This window comes from Triticum aestivum, chromosome 5B, assembly GCF_018294505.1.
Source record: "Triticum aestivum cultivar Chinese Spring chromosome 5B, IWGSC CS RefSeq v2.1, whole genome shotgun sequence".
Lineage (NCBI taxonomy): Eukaryota > Viridiplantae > Streptophyta > Magnoliopsida > Poales > Poaceae > Triticum > Triticum aestivum.
The window spans coordinates 395105169-395117382 of NC_057807.1; the positions used below are offsets into that span (position 1 = coordinate 395105169).

Genomic DNA, 12214 nt, shown 5'->3' on the forward strand with positions numbered 1-12214 from the left:
TATGGTTAGTTTGGTTGTGGTAGACTTGATCCATACAAAAACTATACAAGACATAGATCAAATCCTACACTAACCGAACCAGAATATACAACAACTACTAACAAACTATACACGCACGTAATACGTAAAGGCATCTCAAACATCCCCCTTGTATGCTGTTGTCTGCTGATTTATAAAAGTCAGTGGGGGGCCGTTGCTCCTAAAAAAAAAACTATCTAAGTTGAGATTGCACAAAACTTTTTTTTTTGAACCGGGCATAATCCCTTTCCATTATTGCAACATAACGGAAATACAACCAAGTCCACAGAATGAGACGGGAGAGGGGAGAGCGAGTTCAAGCACCGCCGGAAAACCTACTGTAAGCACTCGCCATCGAGATAACCCACTGTAGGGCGAAAACCCGGCGACACCAAATCAGTAAGAAGTTCAGATGGGGCAACCCCCCTAGACAGCTCACAAACGAGCACCAAAACGACAGTCCCACACAGGGAAGACTCCAAAGACGGACACAAACTAAGGCAATGACACCACCGGAAGCATGCATCCCTTGAAGATGCATCACCATTCCTTGAGCAATTCTCCAGCGAGCTTCTCAGTCTTTGGTCGCAGCGCAGATGCGCATCAGCCTTGATGCACTGTTCTTCAGCATGTCCAGTCCTGCTCGCAGATCCACCGCATCCTCTTGTTTCAACAGTCCTGCCCAATAACAAAGAAAAGCGCATATAGAGAAAAAGCATTCGAAAGGAGTTTTCAGACGCTTAGATTCGAACGTAGCACCATTGCGACAGGTCCAAATAGCCCAGCAAAGCGCAGCTATGCCAACTGTGTAGAAAACCTCCCCATCCGAGAAGTATACATAAGACCAGGAGTAAGCCTGCCATAAGTTGTTCGGACACAAATCAGTGATTTATCCACTTATCCAACCAGATAGATGGAATATTCGTTTGGCCATTAGGTTTGAATTGCCTTCTCTTTATGTCTTCCATTTGAATTCTGTGATTTATCCTGCTATTTGGAGAGTAGATGATATGGTCTTTCTTGGGTTTGGCTTTCAAAGTGCAGTTCGAAAAGAGTGAGTTGCTGTCAATGGCTGGAATGGAATATATAAATAAGATGGAAAATATGCTTTCTTTCCATCTACCTATTTGAAGTAGTAAGCTTATCTTTTAGGTGGGAATAGTTTACAATCGAGTTTGAAAGCATTAATGAAGTGACCCTATTACATCAAGTTCTTTTTTGACCTTTTCATTTGAAAGTAGCCATAGGCAAGGAAGGCTACCTATTGATACGGAAAGAAAGCCATCTCTGGCTATTCCTTTTTAGGGTGGAAAAGAGTGCTCCATATCCATATATGTGCTTGGAGGGAAGGCCACATCTTTAATTGTATTCTTTTTCGAGGTCATCCTCTTCAGCCTGTGTTAGTAGTGCTAGTTTTTCGTTTTTGGTACCTTACGGGTCTATAGAAAGGCTTAGAGGATCCTAAAGTGTCAGTTTATGTTGGAATTGCTTTGCTCTTTTTCAAGCAAATAAGCTTGAAAGAAAGTGCTTTTATTCGAGTGGAAATGAAAGAAGAAATCATCTATCTAGACAGAGTATGTGTATTATTCGGTCCATGCTTGCCCTTCTAGGCCCTTTAGATCTATATCTATCTTACTATCGAAAAGGGTTTTAGGAGGAGCAGAGCAAGTCGCGTTTACAGCCAGCAGTTCTTATGGGCGTAACTCCCTCTAGTATTCCAATAATCTCCTTTCCTCCAATATGTCACTAGTATTCAAGTATGCGGCTCGTATTAGTATGCCAGGCGTTCGAGAGACCAGAATTCTTTTCATAGCCTTCCCTTCAATATGCCATCTTGTCTTGCGGCGCTCTATCCTTCCAAGCGAGCCTGTGCTCGGGGAGCACTCCTTCTATCATTCATAAAATATGCTTATCTCTCCTTGGTCGTAAAGCTTCGCTTTGCTTTCATTTACCGAAAATGCCATTGGAGTTTCCAGCTGGGAGGCGCAGTCTCGTACAAGAACCTTCTCTTCCTCTTTCGAAAAGTAGCAAAGCAGTGTCAGGTTGGAAGCCTGCGGGCCAGTCTGTTCTAGCGCCTCATTCTTTACATCCTTGCATTACTCTCTTCCTTTCCTCCTTGCCCTAACTTGAACTGGCTGAAACTAAAATGGCCGGACTTTCTAATGATGGCACTGGCTTGGCAGGATCGACATGAACTTCTATTAGGACAACAACTGTTTTGCCCCTTGTCGAACTTTGACTGAGACATAGCCTTGCTGCTGCGGGGCAGCCGACTTATAATTCTAGTTATTGTCCTTCTTGTTCATGTAGTGCCTGCCTCTCTCCAAAACTCCTTCCCACACTTGATTGAGCAAAAGATGCAACTTCACTAATTGAGTTAGGCACCTGCACTTCCACTGCAGCTCTGAGTTCATTCTTCAGACCCAGAAGAAATTGTGTCACCAGCAGCAGTCCTCCTACATTTAGATCATACAATTTAACCTAGCGGAGCGGATTCAACTACTTAAGATATTCTTCCTCAGAGCCAGCCTGCTCTTTATCATCATCTATCGTCTAAATAAGTAAATAATGACACCGATATAGATCGAGGACCCCCATCTAAGCCATAGGAAAGAAAGCCACTGGAGTGCGACGCTCAAAGCAAAAGTAAGTAATAGGGAAACAAGGTTCTATTAGGCTTGCAGGGCTGCTGCTCTTTGAAAGACGAGGTCTAGTGGAAGAGGCGGGTTTCTTGATTTAGTCGATATCAAATTCCCAACTTCGAAATTCGAAAGGACTAAGATTCTATTTCTTCCTCAAATACTGGGAATGTGGATTCAAGTATGATATCACTATTCTACAGATCTCAAGAAAACGAATTGAACAAGTTTGATGGCTGGAAGAAGATAGGAAATATTCAAACATGTATTGCATTTCATCGATCTCACCCTTTGTTCAGTGCCGCATAAGTACTGACTTCTTGAACAGATACCGGTACCGGTCATGAAGGCTTCACCCTTCTCAAGTCAAGTGTAGAAGCGAAATCCGTTGAGCAAGAAGCCAGTGATCCCACAACATCAAAGTGATACATATGACATATTGGAAATTAGGCTTAGTTTGTAGCTGTGAATATAGTAATGCACTTATTTATTGATAAATATGTTCTTTCAAGTAGAGCATACTCGGTAGAAAGGAGGTGGTGGAGCTGGGAAGAAGATTATACTTTATCGATTACTTGGACTTAGAGACCAATTATAGAAAGAAGACAGTAGCTGAGTGAGTTTTATGGATCTAGTTTATGAGCAGCTTAACTAGAAAAGCAAGCAGAAGGAATAGAAGAATGAAATGCAGAAATAGGGGAAGGGTGGGTAGCATTTTCAAATGCCAGTTTGAGTGAGACAGTTTCTGTCTGGCCCCCCACTTTTAGGCTGTTCTTCCATTCTGCCTTTGTCTTGCTCTAAGCTACCTGACTTCCTTCCTTTGTTCTTCCATTCTACTTTGTATGATTCTGATCACCAGTTCTTATCGATCCCATTTTAAGGAAAAATCCTGATGTTGGTAAAATATACGTGTTGATCAAGGACAATGAAGCAGCCATGAAAAGATTGAAGAACGAGGTATGATGATTACTTCGGACTACTTTCTGTTCTTCATGCAAATGACCATATTTTCCGTCTGCAATACAGGTAGAAGATACTGAGTTGTTCAGATGTTTACAGGAAATCCATGGGAAAAACTACCACAGCTTTGTATTAAGCAAGCAGGTTCCAGTCATTGGTAATTCCAGGGAAGCCTACATTGGCATTGCTCCTGAGTTAGCCAAAGAGATCGCGGAAGAAGTGGATGTTATCGTAAACTCTGCAGCAAATACCACTTTTGATGAGAGGTTCGTGAAGCTATACTAGTCTTGCATCAAGGATTGCTTCCATTACTAAATGTGTAAGTTCACATTCCATAGCAAGAGAAGTGGTATGATCTAGCACTAGACATCAACACCGTGGGGCCATTCCGGATAATGAGTTTCGCGCAGCGGTTTTGAAGACTGAAGCTCTTCTTGCAAGTATCAACAGGTCAGAATGCCAAATAAGAGTTTCTTGTGGTCGAAATCAAATGGTAACCTGTTTCTATTAATCTCAAAAGCTTACAAACAAGCTTTAGCAGTATGTTTGCATGTCATGTTTTTGGCCAAACAGCATATGTGAATGGGCAGAGGCAAGGTTTAATACTAAAGAAGCCATTTTGCTTAGGGGATACCATAACAAAGGGGATAGGTTCCTTAGATTTTTCGGCACATCAGAATACCGTGTTGGATATCGAGGCTGAGATCAAGTTGGCTTTTGACTCCAGAAGGCATTCTTCTGCCTCTGCTTCTGTTACTCAAGAAATGAAAGAGTTAGGTAGTCGAGGTATTCTAGTATTTACGTGTTACTTTCTCATGTCTGTAGATACGAATACACACATGAAGTATTTGATTTGTGCAATTTATTTATTCATAGGGCCAAACTCTATGGTTGGCAAGACACTTATGTGTTCACAAAGGCCATGGGCGAGATGGTCATCAACTGCATGCGAGGAGAGATACCGGTGGTAACAATCAAGCCAAGTGTCATAGAGAGCACATGGAGGGATCCCTTCCCAGGTTGGATGGAAGGAAACAGGTAAATGCTAAACCCAAATCTGAGGTTGCGGATGTCACATATATATGTGATGCATCCTCGTCTGCTTACCAGATAATGAGCTATTTCAGGATCTAGCAGTGTGTACTAACTTTTGACGGGTTGATGGTGATGATCAAGTATATGACCTATATTCCTCACTATTAGATGACTTCAAAGAGGAGATTCCATCATAATCTCTGGAAGCTAGTGTCAAGGAAGCCGTTAGCCGTCACCTTAACTGAAAGTTGGTGAAGAAGGTGTATATGCCTCTTGTCTATGGTAAGACACAACATAGTGCAGCAGCGGACATCCAGAAGGGGCTTGACTTCATTAGAAAACATGGTGAAAGCAACAAAGTGGCGGACATTTTTTTTTTACATTCTGGGACAAGAAATTCCCAGTCATTGCTAGGCTGAGCCATGTTAGCAAAGAATGGTTTCTCCAACAATATGAGGATAAATCCCTTACTAAAATGGTAGTGGTCACAAACCCCTTCCGTGTACAATTGAAAACATTAGCAATACCAAAGCAAGAATCATCATTTATACTGGGAATGCCTTCCTCTACCAAAAGAGAAAGAGTTGAAGATAACGAAGGAAAGTGGGTGGATACAAAACCAGTTCATATCACTTGTCTTTTTGGTCTTTCAGAATCTCATCGAATACTAGTAAATGCTTTCGAAGAGAAAATAGAAGCACTAGAGAGCTCAAGTTCACTTCATTCATCACAAGATGCAAATGATAATCAAAATGGAGCTAATGAGGAAGAAATCACTTCTACTTAAACTTTTTTGAGTGAAATACCAACCAACACATAAAGCAATAACCAGATAGATAGAATGATAACAGGTAATACGAAGATATCAACACAGCCGGAGTCACGAGGCTCGATAATGACCAATGGGTTAGGATCTGAGGAAGCTTAGTTTGGATGATGGAATATTCGCTGTTCTGATTGTTGAGATACTACAAATCCACTTATCCAACAATGGTCTTTCTTGGGTTTGAATTGCCTTCTCTTTCTGTCATCCTAATGCACAAAACTTCTTGTTGTTTGACTATCAAGGGCTTTGAAAGCCCATCTGCAACTTGATCGCCTTGGGTATAGAATGAATGTTGAGTAACTTGTTTTCTGCTCTTTCTTTGACAAAGTGATAGTCTACTACAATAGGCTTGGTTCTAGCATGAACCATGGGATTTGTTGACAGATAATTGGCATCAATATTATCACACCCTAAGGTTGCTGCTTGTGGGTGACAAACACCACGCTCTTGTAACAATGATTGAAGTTTCAAAAAAAATGTAACAATGATTGAACCCAAATCACTTTTTTTGCGGGGAAGGGAGTGTAACAATGCTCCGAAATTTACTTTTGTTGTTGCATTTGCAAGAGACCTATATTTTGCTTCCGTGTTGAATCTTGATATTATAAGTTGTTTTCTTGCACTCCATAATACAAGATCATCTTTGGAGCATCGACTTTTCGGACACGACTTCCACGAGTCATTCCATAATAAAACTTTGCAATCACTCAAAACATTTGTCAATGTTTGCCAAAAAAACAGAATTATTATTATTATTATTATTTTCATTTTTTCTGATTTTACTGTTGACACGAGGTAAGAAACATTGCGTCCATCCCAATCTCTCCTACACACAAAAAGAATTGTAAGGTTCTGTCTTCCACTTCATCTTTCGTTCAATTTTAGGTACATTCCTCCCTCCCTCTCTCTGACTTGATTCTTTTCTCCCACCTTTGGTTTTTTTTTCATTAGTTTTCCTTGAAAACCAGCTTAAATGTCTTGGCCTTTTTTTGACTTGCCAAATTATCTTTTGTAAACCAATAAGTTTTTACCAAATAAATGATTACCAGATAAAATCTTAAAATTTATTTAGGTACATAAATCACGGACAGGATTTAGTAAACATTTATTTACACAATCATATTAATGTGAACATGTAAATCACAGGTTAATGTGCTAGAATATTTATGTCATGTTGCAACGCATGGGCAATTATCCACTCTCTCTGTCCGGAATTACTTTTTTGAACATCTGTCCGGAATTACTTGTCCCTCAAACAGATGTATCTAAGACGTACTCCCTCCGTTCGGAATTACTTGTCTCGGAAATGGATGTATCTAGAACTAAAATACATCTAGATACATCCATTTTTGCGACAAGTAATTCCGAACGGAGGGAGTAGTTCACAAATGAAAAAACTAAACCCTCCGCCAAGAGAAGGTTTGGCTTAAGAGTTACCTTGTTTTAGAAGGGGCAATAATTCACTTCCATGTTATGGACAAGGGTCCAGTTATCTGTATGCAGGGGAGAAACCATCTGACCTCAGCACTCCTTGGCTCCTTTCCTCTTGTATCAGCAAGTGGAAATAAAGTCATAGTAGTGACATCAGTCCATAGGACTTCTTCTCCCAAGTTGGACATGTGCATTTTGCTGAGAAGTGAACCAAACTAAAGTAAATACCTGTTGGGGTAAAGAATATCACACTGAGCCAATCATAACTTCAAAGACCATTTCAAAGTCTGTCAATCATCACACATAGAGCATTTCACTAATACATCCAAGTCAACCATCACAGGAGCCAATAGAAAAGACGTGCAGTGGAAGCCTCTCACCTGCTTTGAGGAAACAACGCATCAATGGGATCGTTTCCATCATTCAATAGGAGGCAAGTGAATTTCAACTTAAGTTACATTTTTTATGAGATCAACTACCATTAGGTAGTGTAGTCAACTACTGAGACAGATGTTGAGTGCCTCCTTAAATGTCTTGATAACTAAGTGTAAGGAGAGTCTGCAAACCTCACGGCTCAGCAGATGGAGCTGCAAAATGTCATCCTGCTCCTCTTGCTGACAATCAACCTTGCTATCGCCCAAAACACTTCTAGAGAAGAAGCACAGGAACTCCATGCTGGGGTTATCCTTGACTTGGGGTCCATTGTTGGCAAAATGGCACGGACCAGCGTTTCACTGGCTATGGAGGACTTCTATGCTGTTCATCGGAACTATAGCACCAAGCTTGTCCTCCGCATCAGAGATTCCATGAGTGATGATGTCCAAGCTGCATCTCAAGGTACATGTTCTCAATTGTTAGTCATAGGTCACTGTATCAGCTCATTCTGTTATGCTGCTGAGAAACACAATAGAAAAAAAGAAAGGTCAACAAAACCATGGAAATCAAGAAACTATAAATATCCATATTTCACTACTTGTGGGGAGAAGCAAGCAAACATGACCCACGTAATGACAATTGAATCATACCAACAAGTACAATTAGGAAGCAACTGCGCATCGCATAACATTACTATTAAGAGCAATTGGATTTCCACATCACATCAAACTATTCCAAAGATAACGTCCAAGAATTATTGGATTCTGTTCACCAGGGGTGTTGCATCAGGACCACAGGCGCCAGTTTTGTTGCTGTGTAAATGAGCACGTGGTTGCATGTTCCAGCTTTCAGCTGCAAGGAGTGAGACATAAATTCCTGCAGGTTAAGAAAAACTGGGGGTGATGAATCAAGTACAGTGAAAACATATACTCCCTCCGTCCCAAAATAAGTGTCTTGAGCTTAGTACAAATTTGTACTAGAGCTAGTACAAAGCTAAGACACTTATTTTAGGACGGAGGGAGAAGTGTACTATTGGACAACTGAAGAAAAATGATAATAAAGCTGATATAGTAACATTAATATCTACCAAGGGGAAAAAAGAGTCAGTAACACATGCAAAAACTAGAAAAACTATGAATACCAGCAAACCACGGAAGCAGTGATATATCAGCTATCCTAATGTCTAGACAAAAGAACTATTTGTCTCCTTGTCACTTGCGGTACTATTCTGAAATATAAAGCAGCATCTGTTTCATAGTATATATTTTCACAAGATCACAGAGTGACAAACAATCCACTCTGTGCACCAAGAAGTAATATTTCAGAGCCATCAAGAGGAAGCAATACAAATATAATATATGATAAATTATCGTAAATTTTAAATCAGGCAACTATTTTTGTAGGTAATCACCTATTTCGCTCCTCTCGATACTGTTCATATATGTAAGTGGCAACATTTCTGAAAACACACAGCTCCGGCAGTTGGATTATCTGCAATTGTTTGGGATTTATGCATATTATGAATTTCATTCAATGTACGATGTTCAACTAAAGTTTGTCTCGATGTGCAATTATACAGCTATTGACCTGCTAGAGAATTACAATGTAGAAGTCATCATTGGTCCTCAGAAATCTTCGCAAGCTATATTTATCTCAAAACTTGGAAATAAAAGTCATGCCCCAGTCAAATCCTTCACGCCAACAAGCCCATCTCTATCATCTAAAACTCTTCCATATTTTGTGCGAGCAACAATAAATGACTCGGCACAGGTAAATTGCATTGCCTCCATAATTAAAACCTATGGGTGGAGAGAGGTGGTACCTATCTATGAAGACACTGACTATGGTAGAGGTATCGTACCATACCTTGTTGATGTGCTACAAGAAGTTGATGCCCGTGTTCCCTACCAAAGTGTGATCCCTTTGTCAGCAACTAGTGAACAAATTACTCTAGAACTCTATAAGCTGATGACAATGCAAACGACAGTCTTTGTTGTACATATGTCATTTACCTTGGCCTCCCTCTTCTTCATAAAGGCAAGAGAAGTAGGGATGATGAACAAAGGATATGCATGGATCATGACAGATGGAGTAACCAATCTAATAGATTCACTAAATCCTTCTATCCTAGAATCGTTGAATGGTGCCATAGGTGTTGAGTTTTATGTTCCCAAAACCAAGGAACTTGATGACTTCGCCATGAGATGGAATATGAGGTTCCAGATTGACAACCCAACTGATCCACCATTGAAATTAAACATCTTTGGACTATGGGGCTATGATACAATCTGGGCAGTAGCACATGCCGCAGCAAAAGTTGGACTTGCAAATGCCACATTTCAGAAACCAGGTGCCACAAGAAATTCAATAAGTTTGGAAACCTTGGAAACATCTAGTAATGGTCCAAAACTGTTGCAAGCAATCCTGCAGAATAAATTTAGAGGCCTCAGTGGCAATATTGACCATTCAAATAGGCAGCTGCAAATTTCAACATTTCGGATAATAAATGTAGTAGGGAAAGGATGGAGAGATATTGGATTCTGGACTGCACAAAATGAACTCTCGCAGCACTTAAATAAAACCAGACATACAACAACACATCTAAATCCAGTTATCTGGCCAGGAGAGTCCATAGAAATACCCCGAGGTTTTAAGATTCCTGTAAGCGGGAAGAAACTTCAAGTTGGTGTGTGCACAAGTGGATATCTGGAATTTGTGAAGGTCGAAAAGGATCATATCACAGGTGCAACTAAAGCAATCGGTTTTTCAGTGGATGTATTTGAAGAGGCAGTTAAGAGACTTCCTTATGCAGTCCCTTATGAATATGTCCTATTTAGTACCAAGGATGATGGAAGTGCCGAAGATTACAATGATTTTGTCTACCAAGTTTATCTTGAGGTATGAAAGATTTCAAGTACTACATATTCCCTACTTGATTTCCTTTAGTTGGTAAACAGTTGAGGCCTTGAAGCATGAAACCAAACTTGCACACATTCATCTGTATTCCCTACTTGGTTTTCTTTAGTTAGTATAAACACTTGAGGGCTTGAGGCCTTGAAGCATCAAACTGAACTTGCACACATGTCATTTAAAATTAGAAGCATTATACTTAATATTTAAATTGGATGACGATGAATGTTGTAGATAACCCTAAATGTATTCCACGCAGTACTGTAAACCCATTGTTGTCATCCTTCACTACTTTTGAGGATGCTGTTCATTCCCAAGAAAAAGAGGATGCTGTGTCGCTGTTCATATATGCTAGTCTCATCATGTATTTATAGTAGTTCTCATTAGCAACCAACCTAAGCATGCCAATGATTTTGTAGTATGCAGAACCAGTTATGGATTTATGGTACTCCCTCTGTTCACTTTTGAGGGCAGGCCTGGCGCAGTGGTGAAGTCCTCCCCACTTGTGCCAAGAGGTCCTGGGTTCGAACCAGCCTCTCTGCATTGCACTTTGCAGGGGTAAGACTAGGTTCCTATAATCCCTCCCCAGACCCCACCTTGTGTGGGAGCTTCTATGCACTGGGTCTGTCCTCTGTTCACTTTTGTAAGTCGTTTAAGACAGCTGAAATTGAGCTGTTTTAGGTGCTGTCTTAAATGCCTAAAACGTCTTACAAAAGTGAACGGAGGGAGTAATAAACTTTGGATACCATGGGAAACTCCTATTGGATGACAGAAGATAGTATAGACAATTAATTTACAAGAACATAGAGCAAGTGCAACTATATACCGAGTGCCAACCTTATTTCGTTTTCCATATTCCAAAAATCATTTCTTAACCAGGCATATTTCAAATTATTTTCTATCTGCTCAGCTAACAATTCTTTTTTTGTCTTTACAGAAATATGATATAGTAATTGGAGACATAACAATAAGGTATAATAGAACATTCTATCTATGCTATATATTCCAGGCAGAAAAGGTGTCCAAGAGGTCGTGGGGTGCTCAAAATGAGCGGAGATGCTCCCCGCTCCCTAGCCTAGCCTAGCCCACCAGCCTCGCTGCCGTCGAATCCCCGCCGGTAGCCCTCCCCCTCCCCCCGGCCATGGCCTCCGCCGATGCCCGCTCCGGCGACTCCAGCCCCGAAGGTCGCATCCGCTGGAGCGGCTCTGTGGGCGAATCCCCTGACTCGCGCTCCTACCGCGAGGTCGTCAGCACCCCGCCGGCCCCGCGCCCCCCTCCGCCGGCCGCGCCGCGCCCGGCCCCTGCTTCCTCGGCCCTGGTGCCGCTCCGCTCGACTGTGCCGGCCGCACGCGTTCCGGCTGCCGCCCGCCTGGGTCCACGCTCGGAGGTCCATCGCGCGTCTGGAGACCCTGTTCTCGACGCCGATGGGTTCCAGCAGCCGCGGCGGAGGAACCGTCGCCCGCGCGCGTGTCACGCGGCCACCCCTCCTTCCCAGCGCCGTCGCCGCAGCCCGTCGCCCGAGGAAGTCGCCGGCCTGTGCTTCAGGTGCCTGGAAACTGGACACCGGGTGCGGGCCTGCACCAACCCCGTGCTCTACCGTCGCTGCCTCATCTCCGGCCACGAGTCCAGCTGCTGCGAGACGCTGCTGCCCGGTGACCATCGTGCGCAGCCTCCGGCAGTCCACTGTCCGGTGCCTGACACCCCGCCGCGTAACCCCCCTCCTCAACTCCCCCGCAACGCCTCTCTGCCGCGCAACACCGCACCATCCCCACCGCCCGCCTCTGCGCCGGCGCGTGTCACCATCGCTCGTTCCATCGAGATGGAGGAAGCGGAGGAGGTGCTTGCGCGCGGTATGGTGGCCACCATCACCGGCACCAGGCCCTCTGTCTCCCCGACCGACGTGGAGGCAACCTTGCACGCCATGTTCGACCTGCAGCCTGGCGACTTCACTATGCACAAGCACGCCCCGGAGGATTTCCTCATCATCTTCTCCTCGCGGCATGAATGTCCTTCCTGGAAC

At 42.7% G+C, this 12214-nt stretch overlaps 1 protein-coding gene across 1 annotated transcript; it reads left to right on the forward strand.

Moving 5' to 3' along the window:
• The first annotated feature begins 7490 nt into the window (after positions 1 to 7490).
• LOC123114805 (glutamate receptor 2.3-like) lies at positions 7491 to 11278 on the forward strand. Its single transcript, XM_044536211.1, has 4 exons — positions 7491 to 7746; positions 8864 to 9634; positions 9908 to 10182; positions 11132 to 11278. Exons 1-4 carry the CDS (start codon positions 7491 to 7493, stop codon positions 11276 to 11278), a joined length of 1449 nt encoding a protein of 482 aa, XP_044392146.1.
• Positions 11279 to 12214: the final 936 nt, after the last annotated feature.

Excerpts from the sequence above, each read along its gene's own strand:
- LOC123114805 (XM_044536211.1), top strand. The coding sequence starts at position 7,491 with ATGGAGCTGCAAAATGTCATCCTGCTCCTCTTGCTGACAATCAACCTT. Across the intron at positions 7,747-8,863 it reads TGTCCAAGCTGCATCTCAAG|CTATTGACCTGCTAGAGAAT; the intron begins GTACATGTTCTC and ends GCAATTATACAG. Across the intron at positions 9,635-9,907 it reads TGCCACATTTCAGAAACCAG|GAGAGTCCATAGAAATACCC; the intron begins GTGCCACAAGAA and ends TTATCTGGCCAG.